This window comes from Hyperolius riggenbachi, chromosome 9 (assembly GCF_040937935.1).
Source record: "Hyperolius riggenbachi isolate aHypRig1 chromosome 9, aHypRig1.pri, whole genome shotgun sequence".
Lineage (NCBI taxonomy): Eukaryota > Metazoa > Chordata > Amphibia > Anura > Hyperoliidae > Hyperolius > Hyperolius riggenbachi.
This window is the reverse complement of record NC_090654.1, coordinates 94,990,788-95,009,568: the sequence shown is the minus strand read 5'-3', so window position 1 is coordinate 95,009,568 and position 18,781 is coordinate 94,990,788. Positions and strand designations below refer to the sequence as shown.

General features: G+C 46.2%; 1 protein-coding gene across 1 annotated transcript; it reads right to left on the bottom strand.

Moving 5' to 3' along the window:
• Positions 1–267: 267 nt before the first annotated feature.
• LOC137533484 (olfactory receptor 1M1-like) lies at positions 268–9,365 on the bottom strand. The gene is made up of 2 exons (XM_068254864.1): positions 9,347–9,365; positions 268–1,216 (listed from the first exon to the last, which is right to left on the bottom strand). Exon 2 carries the CDS (start codon positions 1,198–1,200, stop codon positions 268–270), a length of 933 nt encoding a protein of 310 aa, XP_068110965.1. The 5' UTR covers positions 1,201–1,216; positions 9,347–9,365.
• Positions 9,366–18,781: the final 9,416 nt, after the last annotated feature.

Below are 18,781 nucleotides of genomic sequence, written 5' to 3'. Positions count from 1 at the left end.
AAATAAAGATTTAACTGCTAGGCAGAGGAGCTTAGAGTTAACTGTTGGCAGGGGATTTACATTGGGAGGTAGTTACGGTTAATAATGAGGTGGAAGGGATTGAATGGGAGCATTGAATGTTGGGAGAGAGGTGCTGAAAATACAGATGAAAAGCTCATTACAAATCTGACGGCAGAATATTGGTAGTCATGTTAGACTGATATTTAAACAGTGGGGCCTAAACATGACCACATAAAATTCCACACTTTGGACTAGATGAAGATGTCTTTATTTAAGGAATCGAAAAAAATCCTTTGTTATAGTTCCTTTAACATCCTTGTTCCTGATACTATAGACAAAAGGATTTAACATTGGTGTGATTGCAGTATAGAGCAAGCATACAGCCTTATCCGTTTCTGGAGACTGAGAAGATGGAGGTCTCATGTACATGAATAAAATGGTCCCATAATACAGAGTGACAACAGTGAGGTGTGAGCCACATGTGGAGAACGTTTTTCGTCTTCCCTCTGAGGATCGGATTTTCAGGATTGTTGAGACAATGCCTACGTATGAGCTGAGGGTCAGCAAGAAGGAGAATGAAACTATGGCCACGGCTGATATGTACACGTTAGTTCTATTGAGGCTTGTGTCTCTGCAAGATATTTGCAATAGCGGTAGTACTTCACAGAAAAAATGTCTGATCTTATTTGAATGAAAAGAGCGCACACCAAACATCAGAATAACATGAGAGGCAGAGTTCATGAGGCAAACGCTCCATGAACTAGCCACCAAAAATTGGCACAGCTTTTTGTTCATAATGGTATTATAATGCAAGGGTCTACAGATGGCGGCAAATCTGTCATAAGCCATAATAGCAAGTATAACACACTCTGTTTCTCCTTGTCCTATATAGGCAAACATTTGAACAGCACAACCTATCATGGAAATACTTTTGTCATTGGACAGTGTGTTAACTAGCATTTTAGGAACAATGTTAGAGCAAAAGCCAAAGTCAACCAATGAGAGGTTACTCAGGAAATAGTACATAGGAGTCTGTAGACGGGGGTTGATCCTTACCGCTAGTATTATAAGGAAGTTTCCAAGCAACGTCAGTATGTACATCACAAAGAACAGGAGGAAATAGGCAACCTGAAGATTAGGAAGCTCTGACAAACCAAGAAGGATGTACCTGTCTGGAGATGTGCAGTTTGAGTGGTTCATCTTATTCAGCTGGAGCCTGGAAAAATATGAATTTTTCAAATCAGAAACTGGAAGACTTAAAACAGCAGGGACAGACTTACCATCCAAGGGAAAAAAACACATATTTAAGTAGATAAATGCTTGTTCTACTTACATAACATATGAATTGTACTGTCCATGTTTTGATTTCAGGGAATTTTATATAGTAAATAAAGAGAAAACTGTTCCAGACATTTGCCATCTTTACTGCCTCTGACTGAAGCCAATCCTAATGTCATTTCCTCCCTTACTCTGCACTGAAACTGCACTGTCTAGCTTGCTTTTGTAAACACATGTGAGCACACTATATGTTGTATTTCAGCAGCTTCTACAGAGGGGTGAGGCATATTGCCTTTCTCAGCCTTGCATCATACTGAACTGCCCTCAACCAATAAGTGAGGAGCAGAAATGTGGGAGGGGAGATAACAAGCTTCCCTCTCCTCGACAATGTACCAGAAAGGAGCCAGGCTAACTGAGGTAAGATTCATTACAGCAGTAACATTAATGACTATAGGGGAATGCTTGCAATGATGGATCAGAATGTAGACTACATAGTAAACACAAAGCAGTAGGTAACTGGAATTTGATTGTAAGGCTGACAATTCCACTTTAAGCAGAACCTAACTCAAACAATACTGGCAGGACAGGCAGATCTTAAAGGGAACCTTAACTGAGAGGGATATGGATGTTTCCTTTTAAACAATACCAGTTGCTTATCAGCCCTGCAGATCTCTTTAGCTCAGGGCCGGTTTAAGCAACAATGGGGCCCTAGGGCAAAATAAACCTGGGGGGCCCCCCCAACATACACCCCGGAACAAAAATCGGCATTAGGGAACCTTTTTTGCAGCTGGTATAGTCAGGGTGTGAAGTCCCAATCGGTCAGAGCTCCACATTCTGGCTATCCCAGCCTGCATGGGGGACAAGGGGTTAAAAAGTTTCAGGAGGGGGGACCCCACATAATTAAAAAAAAAAAAAATCCCACACACTAAACTAAAAAAAATTTGTGAAAATAGGAAAAAATGCCAGGGATCTTCATACAGCCATATTGCGGCTGTATAGCAATCCCTGGCCAAAGCGCTGTGGTTGCGTATAGACCCCCTGGAAACCCCGTCAGGAAATTTATTGCACTTTCGTTTGATGCATGTACAATTACACTACCGTTAGGTTTGCTACTAAAAGTTAAATTTACCGCATTTAAAACTATACTTTTTTCCTTCTAAACTTTAAAATCGATTTTCTCAAAAACTATAAGGTCTTTTTGAAAAATTGTTTTTTCTTCTTATTCCGAATGATCTCCTTAACATATCTTGCAAATTTAGGGTTTCTAGCGTTTAAGGTGGATTTGCTATTAACCATTAAAGTCGGCAGGTTTTTAAATGTGTTTTTTTTTTCCTTTGAAACTTTAAAATCGATTTTCTAAAAAACTATAAGGCCGATTTGAAAAAAATGTTTTCCTCTTGTAGCCACTGGGGGCCCCTACAAGCTCTGGGGCCCTGGGGCAGCTGCCTCCTTTGCCTTAATGGTAGCGCCGGCCCTGCTTTAGCTGCAGTATTGGCTGAATCACACACCTGAAACTAGCATGCAGCTAATCCAGTCTGACTTCAGTCAGAACACCTGATCTGCATGCTTGTTGAGGGGCTGTGGCTAAAAGTATTAGAGACACAGGATCAGCAGGAGAATCAGGCAACTGGTATTATTTTAAAAGGAAAAATCCATATCCTTCTCAGTTTAGGTTCCCTTTGAAGGGCAACTATCAAAGTGAACTAAAATTCTAAATGCCACATTTATTTCCAGTAATTACTAGCAAGTAGCAATACAAAGGTTTTTTTTTCATCTTTCCATGTTTTATGCTACGAAAAAATGACATTTACAGAGAACAGTTTTCACTGTGGGCATTACTATGGAGGACTGTTCAGCACATCCAGCATACAGAAACAATCTTCACTAGCAGTAATCCTGTCAGTAAAATGTGTTCAGAATGATAGAAAGCAGAATATACCTTCAAATGTGTGTAGATAACATCAGCTGCAGATCTGTGTGCCTGATCCTGCCTCACTCCCTCTGCCTCACAGTCTAAAGTAAACAGTTAACAGCCAGGAAGATCTCATTTTTCTGAAGGGGGGAGGGCGCATACAAGTAAGGAAAAAGCACAGGTCCTTTTCAGATTCTTCTCTGTATCTAAAAATCCCTCCGCTGTTCTTATATAATCTGTGTGAAAGCAGACCGTGTAGGAGATATGCCTACACGGGGCGTCCCTGTAAAAGATGTAATCCCCGATTACGTCCAACTGAAGCTTCCCACCTGAATGCTACCTAATTTATGTGATTCTTGCTAGATTTGGAACGGCGGGCAAAGGGTGTATGACAGTACACCTGATTAGCTGACTGGCGCCTGCTGACCAAATTAAGGTAAGAAATTGCTTTAGCTGGGAGTGAGCAAATTGTGTGTTTTGTGGCATTCAGTTCAGAGGCAGTGGGGGTGATTTTCCTGGGAGTGAGAGGTCCAGGGCCCACCCGCACTTCCCTCTGAGTATCGCATGGTTGTTTAGGGACCCCATCCATTGAGAGAGACTGGGGCCCCCGGCTGTCGTGCAAACCATTGTTTGTGAGAAAGCAGGCAGGGCAGAAACAAACAGTAGATCATTCCTTTGTGAATAGTGACAGGGAAGTGTAACCTAGCTACATGGTATGGCTCTCGCCTCTAGAATCAACCCCAACACAAATTGTTACAAACAGCTGGTAAGCAAGGACATTTTTTTCACACAGGCTGTGATGAGAGACCTCTGAAAAGCTCCCTAGTGTTTCTGGCTAAAAGCTCTATAGATATGTGGGTTTTACAGAAGAACAATTTCTTTGATCGTTGTTTTTTTAAGTGTATCGGAGCCTAGGCTTGGGTGTAAAATCACATACTTACAAAGGAAGAGGGAAGCTTCTAGATCTTATAGAGGTTTTCCACAGTGTCCTCTGGTCCCTTGTTGCTGTCAGTGTGGACCCACCAAGGATTACTAACAAGGGCTCGTCAGTAATCACATTGGGACCACGCTCCTCTTCCAGTACAAGTGTGGCCACACTAAGCATATGCAAGTATGACTGTGCACTTTTGGCCTCCAGAAGAAGCTAAGCACTGCAAAATGGCCATCAAGGTCGTACACTGTCCTCTGGTGCACCACAGCCAGACCTAGAACAACATCACGATAAGTAGAATGTGAACGGTGCTTGTACCATGTTTATGTGATGCACTTGCACTTTATACTAGCAATACATCTACTCAATTGTGCTGGATGCTCCAGTCCTCCACTGATTGCTCATGCTTCCTATTGCTTCCTATCAAATTATGTAGCATAGCATATATACAAGCCAGGCCATAAGGGCATGCTACATAATTTGATATGAATGTATTTTAATTTGTTTGTTACATCTTATGCACTACTGCACTTTATAATTGTCCCATGATGAAGCCCCCAGAGTTTATGGGGGTGAAACATGTTGGAATGGGTGGAGGGTGGTGATTGTGTGTTTTGTATATGCATTTAATTCAGAGAGGCTAAGAGAGGACCAACATCCCTATAATATAGAGGGGCTATAAGTTACCTATATGGTGTTCAGAATTGTTGATCCCTCACCTCTTTTCCATGTCAAAAATGTGCACAGGCAGTACAGTCAATATCTGTTTTAGTGATGTATTGAAAGTTAAGTTTTAATTTCAACTCAACCCCTAAAACAAGCATACATTGTGTTTTCTGAGGTCTTTTACATTTCAAAGGAGGTAAGACTGTGCGACATAGTGTCAGATTGCTGAATATGCCTACCGAATCTTATATAATCTATATATATAAAATTGTGTGTGTGTGTGTGTGTGTGTGTGTGCGTGTGTGCAGGGCCGGATTTGTACTCTTTACCACCCTAGGCCACTGTCACCAGCCGCCCCCTCCAGTATAGGTAGCAAGATAACCCTTCCCCCTTCCCTCTAGTATAGGTAGCCTGATGACCCCCTCCAAGTATAGGTAGCCAGATGACTCCTCCCCCCTTTCCCTCCAGTATAGGTAGCAAGATGACCCCTCCCCCTTCCCTTCTAGAAAATATAGCCAGATGACCCCTTGCCCTCCCCCTCCAGTATAGGTAGCCAGATGACTCCCTTAATCCTTCCTTATTATTATTATTTATTAGATTTATATAGCGCCAACATATTACGCAGCGCTTTACAATAAATAAGGTTACAGACAATGATAACAGGGGTGACAGAACAATACAGGTAATAGACAATAGATACAACAATACAGGTAATAGCAAAAAGATACACAACACAATGCAGACAATAGTACAATGCCAGATCAGGGCCGGGACAAGGCTTCCCAGCACTAGAGGCTGGGATTCCAAAGTGCGCCCCCCTCCCCTTCTTCAAAGGAGGTAATTTAAGCAACTATAGGTGCCCATGTTAACTTCTATTAAATTCTGTTAAATTACTGGCTGTAGCTAGTAATTTGGGCACTGGGGACACACAATAGCTCTGTAGAGGAACTCTGTACATCAGGGACAATAGAAAAGCCTTGGTGGAGTTTTTCTAGCTGTGGCGGGTACTGGTAGTGGCGAGAATAGCGATGATGGTACTAAAATCATTCTGCCTTCTTAATCTCAAGTATGATTTAAATGTATGCCACACACCAAAAAAAAAAAAAAACCACAAACACACACAGTATATACACATACACTGTACATACATACACTGTACTTACACACACACTGTACACACACACACTGTACACACACACTGTACACACACACACTGTACATACACACACTGTACACACACACTATACACACACACACTGTACTTACACACACACTGTACATACACACACTGTACTTACACACACACACACACACTGTACATACACACACTGTACATACACACACTGTACATACACACTGTACATACACACACTGTACATACACACACACTGTACATACACACACACTGTACATACACACACTGTACATACACACACACACTGTACATACACACACTGTACATACACACACACACTGTACGTACACACACACACACTGTACATACACACACACACACTGTACGTACACACACACTGTACATACACACACACACTGTACATACACACACTGTACATACACACACACTGTACATACACACACACTGTACATACACACACGCATGCACAAACTGCACATACATACATACATACACACACACACACACACACTGCACATACACACACACACACTGCACATACATACATACACACACACACACACACACACACTGCACATACACACACACACACACACACACACTGCACATACACACACACACTGCACATACACACATGCATGCACAAACTGCACATATACACACACACACACACTGCACATACACACACACTGCACATACACACATGCATGCACACACTCGCACACACAGTACATACACATACACTGTACATATACACACACCTGCAGTGGTCTCAATCTAAATCCCTCATCTACTCTCACATCACGAGGGCAGGTGTTCCGACGTGAAAACCTACACGTCGAATTTGCCTACATCCACTGTCAAACGTATACCAGGAGGATTAGGGTTAGGGTTGGGGGAGGGGAAGGGATAGTAAAAGTCTATGGGATGTAGGTTAATTCGACGTGTAGGATAAAGTGTTGGAGCACAGGCACTGCTGACTGTACTGAGAACACATCACATCAAGTCACAACTATTTGATGTGTGTGTGATTCCCTCTCTGCCTCTTTGAAAGCCCCCTTCCCCCACCATACCTGCATCTTCTCAGGCCTCCATGTGATAGCAGCTGGGTGGTCTCTGGCTGTTCCATTCATCAATGAGCAGAGATCCGCATTTATTGCTGCCTGAATGATAGCAGGGGGTCCCTGTCCCTTCTCACGGAGTCAGGGCCGGATTTACAGCTCAGGAGCCTATAGGCACAGAAGTTCTGGCGCCCTAAACTCTGCCCCTCAGCAAAGGCCACACCCCCAAATTTATGCTGCTTGAAAATGGACCTATCAAGTCCCACCCAGGTTTAAATTGATTGGTTCCTTTTCAATCTGCATACATTTACATAATCATGCATAAACGCTGAACTATTTGCATCTCATTCATCATCCCCAATTTAGAAGGTAGCAGATAACAGATGACAAGCAGTGATAAATTGTGGCCTAGGCAACAAACCCTTTTATAAAGTACAGGGTGGTGCACAAAGGACCGTCCCAATTGCCTGTCACAAAGGCAAGTATATAGGCAAATGCTGGGCAGCCTGCCCCTGTGCATCTCTTGCTCAGTCACTGCTGTGTGTGCCCTCTACAACTTTATTGAAGCCTGTGTCACTGCATTTATGTATAAGAGCGTTACTCATACAGCAGCAATTGCAGGCAACACAGGCTTGAATAAAGCTGGGGAGGGCACACGACAGGAATAGAGCAAAAGGTGCACAGGGACTGGCCAGAGTCTGCCTGTAAACTCCTGCACATGACAGGTAACAGTCTTTTGTGCACCCCTTTATAAAGCCCCCTTAATGGAGTCATCAGGTAAAAATATGGGTCCCCCGCTCTACTTACCTGGGGCTTCCTCCAGCCCCTTGCAGAAGACACGTCCCAAGCCACAGCTCCGTGTTCAGTTTTTGGCCTGGGGTTCCTGCGGGTGAAGACGGCGACCTTCTCTAGTGCGTCTGCACTGCTGTCAATCAAGTCCATGTTGTAAATGGTGTACTGTGCCAGCACAGTAGTTCAGTGGCGCATACACCGTAGGTTGACAGTGGCGCATACACAGTAGAGACAACCTCGAGGTCGCCCTTTGCACTGGCGAGGACCTCGGGCTGAAAACTGAGCGCAGAGCTGTGGCGTGTCATCTGCATGGGGCTGGAGGAAACCCCATGTAAGTAAAGCGGTAGACCCATATTTTTGCCAGATGACCGCTTTAAAGCCTAGACAAGGACCACCCTTCCCAGGTCATTTTGCCCAAACAGCCTAGGTATTAACACAATCCCCCCAGGCAAACTGCAGCCTGGACAATAGCCATTCCATCCCCCCCCCTCCCCTTCCCCCACGCAATAAAGCATGCTTGTTTAAAGTAAACTTGAGATGTTAAATACTGTGGGATTTATACTTACCGGGGGCTTCCTCCAGCCCCGTGTAGGCCATGGGCTCCATCCCTGTCCTCCGGGGCTGCTCGGTTGTCCCCTGGTCACCTCTGCACGTGTGTCCTCCCCAGGCAGAGAACGCTCCCAGCCACAGGAGTGTGACAGGGTGCGTACACAGCAGGGTTGTACATGTGTTGTGAAGTGCAACTGGCCAATTTACCGGAGGTGACAACTGAGCGACTGGTGAGGGCAGCGAGGAAGCTCAAAGCCTACATGGGACTAAAGGAAGCCCCAACTAAATATAAAATGCTTCATTATTAATTCTCTCAATAACACTTAAAACACACACACTGTACACACACACACACACGTACACACACTGTACACACACACGCACACACACACTGTACACACACACACGTACACACACACACACACTGTACACACACACGTACACACACACACACACACTGTACACACACACGTACACACACACTGTACACACACACACTGTACACACACACACACACACTGTACACACACACACACACACACACTGTACACACACACACACACGTACACACACACACACACACACACACACACGTACACACACACACACACTGTACACACACACACACTGTACACACACACACTGTACACACACACACTGTACACACACACACTGTACACACACACACACACACTGTACACACACTGTACACACACTGTACACACACACACACTGTACACACACACACACACACACACACTGTACACACACACTGTACACACACACTGTACACACACACACTGTACACACACACACACACACACACAGGGAGACAAAGCTCACAGTATACACACAGCTCACAGTACACACACACAGGGAGCTTACAATGCACACAGTACACACACTCACAGTACACAATACACACACAGCTCATAGTACACACACACATTCTCACCAATGTCAGCAGAGACTGGCTGCATCAGTTTTCTGTGTCCCCTCACCTGAGCACAATGCTGCCACTGGACCTGTTCCTCCATTCATGCACAGATTAAGCTGAAAGGGGGGAGGGGCGGGGCAGAGTTGATCAGCCGGCTACCATAGCGGTGATCCTTTTTCGGCTCACAGGAATATGCTGCTGCTGAGGCAGCTGAGCTAATGCAGCGCACTCTGGCTGGTCACAATGTACACACACACACAGCTCACAATACACACACACAATCCAAACACACAATCACTTACTCCACAACCAGCAGACTGGCTGCATACATTTTTCTCTGTACATCCTAGTGTGTCCCCTCTCCACCAGGTACCAGGGCACTGCGTCAGTCACACAGCCACAGACAGCCTCAAGCCCCCAATAGTATACACACGGGGCGGGGCGAAGTTGTTACTATAAAGTGCAGGGCTATCAGTCATGAGTCCTACCTACAGGGTTGTTTCCTCCGCACCCCCTCCCCGCCTGTCACTTGAAAACACATGCTGATTGCTGATGGACAGGAGAGGGGTCGGTGGGGTGGAGCTTCTTGCCTACCCATGTGCTACTGGATTCAGCTTCCTCCTCTCTGTCCCCCTTCTATCGCACCGGCAGGATAATTTTCGCCGGTAAGTGATGATTATTCATGCCCCGCTTCGCCCACGTGGTTTATCAAAGTCCCAGCCAGGAGGACTCCAGGGCAGCAGGGACAGACAATCCCGCCGCCCCCCGCCACCTATGCACGCAGCAGCTGCTGTTAGTTGCAGCGCTGCGTGCAGACATGAATACGGCAGCCAGTGGGGGGGGGGGAGGGGGAGAGCGGCACATAATTGTGTGTGCGAGTGTCACTAGCCGCCCGCCCCTCACTGTAGTTGCGGCCGCACACGTGGCCGTCGGAACATTATGCAAAGAGAGGGAGGCGGGCGGCGCTGGCATTAGTGTTGCTTCTTCAGCATTTGCATCTTAAAGGGACATGATTTACTCCCGCCCCTTGTCCAATCAGGCGCCTGTAGGCACGTGCCTAGCGTGCCTTATGGTAAATCCGGCCCTGCTGACGGAGTCCAGCTAGTTACATCGCAGGCAGACTCACATGTTGTCCACAGTGACAGGCAACTCTGCAGGAAGCCATAAGACAGGAGTTCCCGTACAGCAGAAGTCGGCTTCCTGCTGTTGCCTAGCGACCCCTTACACACAGCCATGCCTGTCATCTCTTTGATGACAGCGTGGCTGCAGCTCAGAACAGGCGGTGCTCTTTGCTATATAGAACAGAGGACTCGGAGAGATCATAGAGCAGGAGGGGAAAGGGCAAAAGAATGGGGCAGCCGCGGCAGGGAGAGTGCAGAGGAATGCGCCCTCTAGTGGAAGCGCTCAGAGGCTGCAGCCTGTCCTGCCTCTGCCTCGTCCCGGCCCTGTGCCAGATCATAAACTGGAGTGGTAGTGGTAACAAGTTCCAAATTCTGGGTAGAGTGCACACAGTCAAGTATGATACACAAGGGGAGAGGGCCCTGCCAAATGCTTACAATCTAGAGGGAGGGGTTGGTGACACAAAAGGAGAGGGTGCAGCAAGAAGTTATTGGCAGAAAGGATTAGGGCAGTGTTGAGTTGATGTAGGCCTCCTTGAAGAAGTAAGTTTTGAGTGCTTTTTTGAAGGTGTTGAAGGTGGGAGCGAGCCTGATGGGCAGTGGGAGAGAGTTCCACAGGATGTGGGCAGCTCTAGTAAAGTCCTGCAGTCGTGCATGGGAGTGCGAGATGCGTGGGGTGGTTAAGAGGAGGTTGTTGGAGGAGCGAAGTGGGCGGCCAGGTGTATATCTGCTGACCAGGTCAGAGATGTAGCTTGGGCAGGACTTGTGTATGGATTTGTAGGCCAAACATAGGACCTTGAAGCTAATTCTGAAGTGAATTGGAAGCCAATGAAGGGATTTGCGTAGGGGAGTCATGGAGACAGAGCGGTGGGAGGAGTAGATGAGTCTGGCTGTTGCGTTCATGATGGATTGTAGGGGGGCTATGCGGTTTTGAAGGAGGCCTGACAGGAGGGAGTTGCAGTAGTCCAAGCGGGAGATGATGAGGGCATGGACAAGGAGTTTGGCAGTGTCTGGGGTCAGGAAAGGCCGGATCTTGGAGATGTTGCGTAGGTGGAAATAGCAGGCCCTAGCTATGGTTTGGATGTGGGAGGTGAAAGAGAGGGCCGAGTCCAGGGTGACACCCAGGCAGTGGGCTTGTGTGGTTGGATGAATGATTGTGCCATTGACAGTGACGTAGAGGCCAGTGGGGGGTGAGGCAGCACGGGGTGGGAAGATTAGGAGTTCAGTCTTATCCAGGTTTAATTTTAGGAACCTGGCAGACATCCAGGATGAAATAGCCGAGAGGCCAGAGGACACCTTTTCCATGGTGGTGGTGGAGAGGTCAGTGGTATGGAGGTAAATCTGGGTGTCATCTGCATATAGGTGATAGTTGAAACCCAGAGAGGAGAGGAGTTTTCCGATGGAGGTGGTGTAAATGGAGAACAGCAGGGGACCAAGAACAGAGCCTTGGGGGACCCCAACTGAAAGTGGGATGGAGGTTGAGGAGGAACCATTGAAGGAGGTCTTGAAGGAGCGATTTGAGAGGTAGGAGGAGAACCATGCTAGGGCAAGGTCTTGGATACCCACAGATTGCAGGGACTAGAGTAGCAGGGAGTGATCGACAGTGTCGAATGCTGATGAGAGGTCTAGGAGGAGAAGGATAGTGTATTTTCCTTCGGCCTTGGCAAGCATGAGGTCATTGACGACCTTGGTAAGGGCAGTCTCGGTGGAGTGGGCTGGCCAAAATCCTGATTGTAGGGGGTCAAACAGGGAGTTGGAGTCAAGGTAATGGGGTCATGCTTTGGTGGACTAGACGCTCCAGGAGTTTAGATGCAAAAGGGAGTAGGGAGATAGGGCGGTAGCTGGATGGAAGTGAGGGGTTAGTGAGGGCTTTTTAAGTAGGGGAAGTACAGTGGCCTGTTTGAAGTCAGAGGGGAAGGTGGCCGTGGAGAGGGAGAGGTTAAACAGAGAGGTGAGTACAAGAGCCAGAACAGGGAAGTGAGGACGGAGGCAGTTGGATGGCACAGGGTCTAGGGGGCTGGAGGTGGCAGGAGAAGTGGCTAGGAGATGGCTAACTTCATCCTCTGTGATAGGAGTAAAGGCAGTGAGTGGTGGGTGGGGTGGGGGAGAGGTATAGGTGGGAGAGGAAGAAGTGGTGGAGTGGAGGAATGAGATTTCCCGTCGGATGCTGGCTATTTTGTCAGTAAAGTGGGTGGACAGATCAGTGGCTGAGAGGGCGGAGGTGGGGGGAGGAGTGGTGGGGTTAAGGAGGGAGTTGAAGGTGGTGAAGAGGCGCCGAGGGTTGGAGGCTTGGGATCCGATCAGGGCAGCAAAGTATTTTTGTTTAGCATCAGTTAATGCGGAATAGAACAGCTGCAGGTTGGTCTTGTACTCCAAGAAGTCGGGGTTGAGGCGGGATTTCCTCCATTTGCATTCATAGGCGCGTGTCTGTTTTTGGAGGTTTCGAGTGTGTGCATTGTGCCAGGGCTGGGGGTTGATGGGACGGCTGGGGTGGAATGTGGGGGGTGCCGCAATGTCTAGGGCTGCTGAAAGGGCCTGGTTGTATTTGGCCACAGCTTGGTTTGGACAGGTAAAGTTTGGGAGGGTGGATGTGAGGGAGTGGAGGGGGTTGGCTAGTGCAGTTGAGTCTAGGTTACACAGATCTCTCTGCCAACGACCTGCGGGTGGTGGAGGGTGGGGGGAGCATGATGGGGAGATCGAGAAAGTGAGAAGGTGATGGTCGGAGAGGGGGAAGGGTGTGATGTCCAGGTTAGGGAGTGTGGTGGATTTTGAGAAAATCAGGTCGAGAGTGTGGCCAGTGCGGTGGGTGGAGGAATTGGTGTGTTGGGAGAGGCCAAGGGAGGTAGTGAGGGAGAGCAGTTGAGAGGCTTCAGGGGTGTAAGGACTGTCCATGGGGATGTTGAAGTCCCCAAGTAAGATGGTGGGGAGGTCAGAGGAGAGGGTGTGTGGGAGCCAAGAGGCCAGGTTGTTCAGGAATTGTTAATGGAGGTGGATGGGTGGCGGTAAAGGACTGCGATGACTGCCAGAATGGGATGGTAGAGGTGGATAACATGTGTCTCAAAGGAGGTAAAGTTTAGGGAAGGGGGTAGCGTGAGGACACGGAAAGTGCAGGATGGGGAGAGGAGCAGACCCACCCCTCCCCCAGACCTGTTTTCTGGTCTGGGGGTGTGACTGAGGTGAAGCCCCCCCATAGGAGAGGGCCGCTGCTGCAGCAGAGTCAGAGGGGGTAAGCCATGTCTCAGTGAGGGCAAGGAGGGTGAGGGAGTTGGAGAGGAAAAGGTCATGGATTTCAGTGAGTTTATTACGGACTGATCTAGCATTCCAGAGGCCGCAGGAGAGAGGGGTGGTGTGCTTGTGAGAGGTCTGGATGGGAATGAGGGAGGAGAGGGAGTGAGTGTGGGAGTGAGTGTGGGTGCGGGAAGGGACTGTGAGGGGGGTGGAGACCTGTTTATTGTGGGACACTTGTGCAGATGATGGATTCCTTTAAGCCACCCCCCCCCCACCTTTCAGTATAGGTAACCAGCTCGCCTTCACACCGCAGCAGCCATCTGTGTCACTAATTTTTCTGCTCGTCTCCAGTGCAGAAGCTTCCTCTTCCCCTCTGTCTCCAATGCCGCCCAAATCCATAGCCGCCGGCCACAATGCAAATGTGCACAGAGAGCAAGATGGCTGCTGCACCTGCAGCTAGCAGCAGAGTACCGATGTCTCCCATCTCCCTGCATTGCAGCATTTGCAAGCTGCTTTGGTACCCTTCCTCCTGTGGTGCCCTAGGCCATGGCCTAGGCGGCCTAGGCTTAAATCCGGTCTTGCATGTGTGCGTGCGTGCGTGTGTGTGTGTGTGTGTGTGTGTGTGTGTGTGTCGCGATCACTTGAAAACGGCTTGACCGATTTGAACGAAACTTGGTATACAGATCCCTTACTACCTGGGATGATATGTTCTGGGGGTCTCGTGGCCCCCCTGCACACGTGGGCGGAGCTACAAACAGTAAATCAGATTTCACCCATTAGAGTCAATGGAAAAAATGGAAAAGGCTGCCATTCTCACAGTAATCAAGCCAGAGTCCCCACACTTGACACAGTTGGTCACTTGGTGACCGAGGTTACAAATCCAGGAAAAGTGGGCGGAGCATAAAACAGCCAATGACATTTCAGACATTCATTTTAAATGGAAAAATGTAAACTGCAGCCAATCTTACACTGTTAATCGCAGGTTTTCAAACTTGGCAAACTTGGTCACTGGGTGACTGGGATTAATATTCAGGAAAGTGGGTGGAGCCTACAACAGCCAATCAAAAGTCACCTATTGATTTTCAAGGTGAATATTAAAACTGCTGCCATTCTTACACTGTTAATGTCAGAGGCTTCAAACTTGCTACAGTCGGTCATTGGGTGACTGGGGTCCAAATTCACTAAAGGGGCGGGGCCACAAACAGCCAATCAGACTTTCTTGGTGGATAAACTGCTTCCATTCACACATTTTTGATGCCGGGAACCTGAAAGCTCACAAACTTGCTCATTGAGTGACTGTGTGTCAAGGTTACAAAAAGTGGGTGGAGCCAAAAATAAAGTTCACTAGGAAAATATAAACTGCAGTCATTCTTACACTGTTACTGGCAGGGTTCTCAAACTTTGCACAGTTGGTCACTGGGTGAATGGGATGAACATTCAAGAGAGTGGGTGGAGCCTACAACAGCCAATTAAAATGCACCTGTTGATTTTCAAAGGGAATATTTACATTGCTGCCATTCTTACACTGTTAATAGCAGATGCTTCAAACCTGGTACTGTTAGTCACTGGGTGACTGGGGTTCAAATTCGTAAAGGGTGCGGAGCCACAAACAGCCAATCAGATTTGTTTAATTTCAATGGGAATATACAAATTATTTATACCAAAAGCCCAAAGCTCATAAACTTGGTCATTGAGTGACTGTACGTTAAGGTTAGAAAAAGTGGGCGGAGCCAACAACTACATTTTATTCCAGGGGAAAATATAAACTGCAGCCATTCTTACACTGTTAATGGCAGGGTTCCCAAACTTGACACAGTGGGCCACTGAGTGACTGGGATTAATATTCAGAAATGTGGGTGGAGCCAACAACAGCCAATAAAATTTCACCTATTGATTTTCAAGGGGAATATTTACATTGCTACCATTCTTACACTCTTAATGGCCTCTTACCTGATAGGTGACTGGGGTCCAAATTCACTAAAGGGGGCAGAACCACAAACAGCTAATCAGATTTGTCAGATTGATTTCAGCCATTCTGTTATTGGCAGGGTTCTCAAACATGACACAGTTGGTCAATGGATGACTGGGATTAATATTCAGGAAAGTAGGTGGAACCTATAAAAGCCAATCAAAATTCACCTATTGATTTTTAAGGGAAATATTGAAACTGCTGCCACTCTTACACTAATAATGGAAGATGCCTCAAACCAGCTACAGTCGGTCATGAAGTGGCTAGGGTTCAAATCCACTAAAGGGGTGGAGCCACAAACAGCCAATCAGATTACTTTACTGGATAAACTGCTTCCATTCACACAATTTTGATGGCAGAAACCCAAAAGCTTAAAACTTGGTAACTGGGTGACTGGGATTAATATTCAGAAAAGTGGGTGGAGCCTAAAAAGAAAATCAAAATTCACCTTTTGATTTTCAAAGGGAATATTTAAATTGCTGCCATTCTTGCACTGTTAATGGCACAAGCCTCAAACCTGGTACAGTTGGTCATTGGGTGACTGGGGTTCAAATTCAGAAAAGGGGTGGAGCTACAAACAGCCAATCAGATCTGTTTCATCTCATTGGTAAATTACAAATTATTGATGCCAAGGACCCCAGAGCTCACAAACTTGGTAATTGAGTGAATGTGTCAAGGTTAAAAAAAATGGGCGGAGTCAAAACCAAATGTCACTAGGAAAATATAAACTGCAGCCATTCTTACACTGTTAATGGCAAGGGTTCTCAAACTTTGCCCAGATGGTCACTGGGTGACTGAGATTAATATTATGGGAAGTGGTTGAAGCCTATAATAGCCAATCAAAATTCACCTGTTGATTTTCAGGGGGAATATTTAAATTGCTTCCATTTTTGCTCTGTTAATAACAGATGCCTCAAACCTGCTACAGTTGGTCATTGGGTGACTGGGGTTCAAATGCTGGAGAGGGGCAGAGCCACAAACAGCCAATCTGATTTGTTTAATTTCTATGGGAATATACAAATTATTGATGACAAAGATGACAAAGCTCACAAACTTGATCATTGAGTATTTGTGTGTTAGGGTTAGAAAAAGTGGCCGGAGCTAACACCAGCCAAATACATACCCGGGTAACGCCGATTCATCAGCTATTATTCATAAATGTGGATGGAGCCTACAAAAGCCAATCAAAATTCATCTATTGATTTTCAAGGGAAATATTTCATTACTGCCATTTTTGCACTGTTAATGGCACAAGCCCCAAACTGGGTTACAGTTATTTATTGGGTGACTGGGGTTCAAATTCAGAAAAGGGGTGGAGACACAAACAGCCCATCAGATTTGTTTCATTTCAATGCAAATTATTGATGCCAAAGACTGCAAAGCTCACAAATTTGGTCATTGAGTAATTAAGTAATTGTCTGTTACTGTTACAAAAAGTGGACATAGCCAACACCAGCCAAATACATACGCAGGCAATGCAATCAGTGGGCGGAGACAAATACAAATTTCACTGGGAAAATGTAAACTGCAGCCATTCTTACACTGTTAATGGTAGGGTTCTCAAACTTTGCACAGTTGGTCACTGGGTGACTGGGATTAATATTCATAAAAGAGGGTGGAGCCTACAAAAGCCAATCCAAATTCAATTATTGCTTTTTAAGGGGAATATTCAATTGCTGCCATTCTTGCACTGTTAAGGACACAAGCTTAAAAACTGGTACAGTTGGTCATTGGGTGACTGGGGTTCAAATTCAGAAAAGAGGGTGGAGCCACAGCCAATCAGATTTGTTTCATTTCAATGCAAATTATTGATGCCAAATACTGCAAAGCTCACAAACTAGGTCATTGAGTCATTGTGTGTTAGGGTTAGAAAATCGGGCGGAGCCAACACCAGCCAAATACATACCCGAGCAACGCCGGGCAATCAGCTAGGCATACATATAAGTCTCCGTATGTTACATTCACTTTTCTGCAGTTCTGATCCAGTTCTGTATAATTTTATTACAAAATGTTATTTTTTGTAGTTTTAAGAATAAATAAGATCGGCCACAAAGCCACGCAGAAGGCAATGAGCATTCTCAGTGGCTTTGTAGCCTACCTTATTTATTATCAAAGCCACAACTCCCCTTCCTCTCCCCAACTGCTTTGTGCCTTTCCTTTGTGGCCTTCCAAATTAATATTACTACAGGAGTGATGTAGACCCCTACAAAATCTTCACCTGTTCTTTTTTGCCTACCTTTTTCATTATACTGCTACATGTATTGCTACTATGTATTCTTATTAACAACCAGGTCATTTCCCAGCAAATGCTGCCTGTGCTGTGTTTCTTACCTTATTTATTCTTTCAGCCTCTGCTCTGTGGAATGCCACATTTTGGTCAAGCAGAACAATTTAACAGACACAGAATATTTATATCGCGCTTTTCTCCTGGCGGACTCAAAGCGCCAGAGCTGCAGCCACTAGGACGCGCTCTATAGGCAGTAGCAGTGTTAGGGAGTCTTGCCCAAGGTCTCCTACTGAATAGGTGCTGGCTTACCGAACAGGCAGAGCCGAGATTCGAACCCAGGTCTCCTGTGTCAGAGGCAGAGCCCTTAACCAGTACACCATCCAGCCACTTAAGGAATTTAAGGAACTACTGTCTCTTGGCATGGGTAAAGAAGACCACTTTAATAATCTTCTGCTTCTGTTTTTTGACCTGTGTAATTTTTTTTGTTAAGAAAACCTCTCTAAGGTCCTTCTACTTCTTGTTTTGTATCCTCTCTGGTTGCTGAACAATGCAGGCTTATTACTGTTAGCTAAAATGATGTCAGTTGAGGCTCATCCTATAGGAGAAAAGCCTCTTACTTAGACTGCAATCCCCTTGCCAAAGTTATTAGCATGTGTACAAAGTCATGTATTGAACAGGAAAGGGATGGGTGGATGGGTTGGGGATTGAGATAAGTATGTGGCTCCAATGTACAGTGTTGCTGCTGGGACAGTCCAAAAAGTAAGCCTGTGAGATGTATTAACAAAGTCTGCAGTATTATGGAATCCAGCTAAGCCCTATATCCTATTAACTTTTTCTTTTGAGATTTCTCCAATGAGATTTTTTTCTTGGAGGGAAAAAGTCTCTGTGATTTTTGGATCGATTGCAAAACAAATTTCACTCGTGTAAGGGGCATTTTTGGTGTGTCTTATAAGACGA

Excerpts from the sequence above, each read along its gene's own strand:
- LOC137533484 (XM_068254864.1), bottom strand. The coding sequence starts at position 1,200 with ATGAACCACTCAAACTGCACATCTCCAGACAGGTACATCCTTCTTGGT.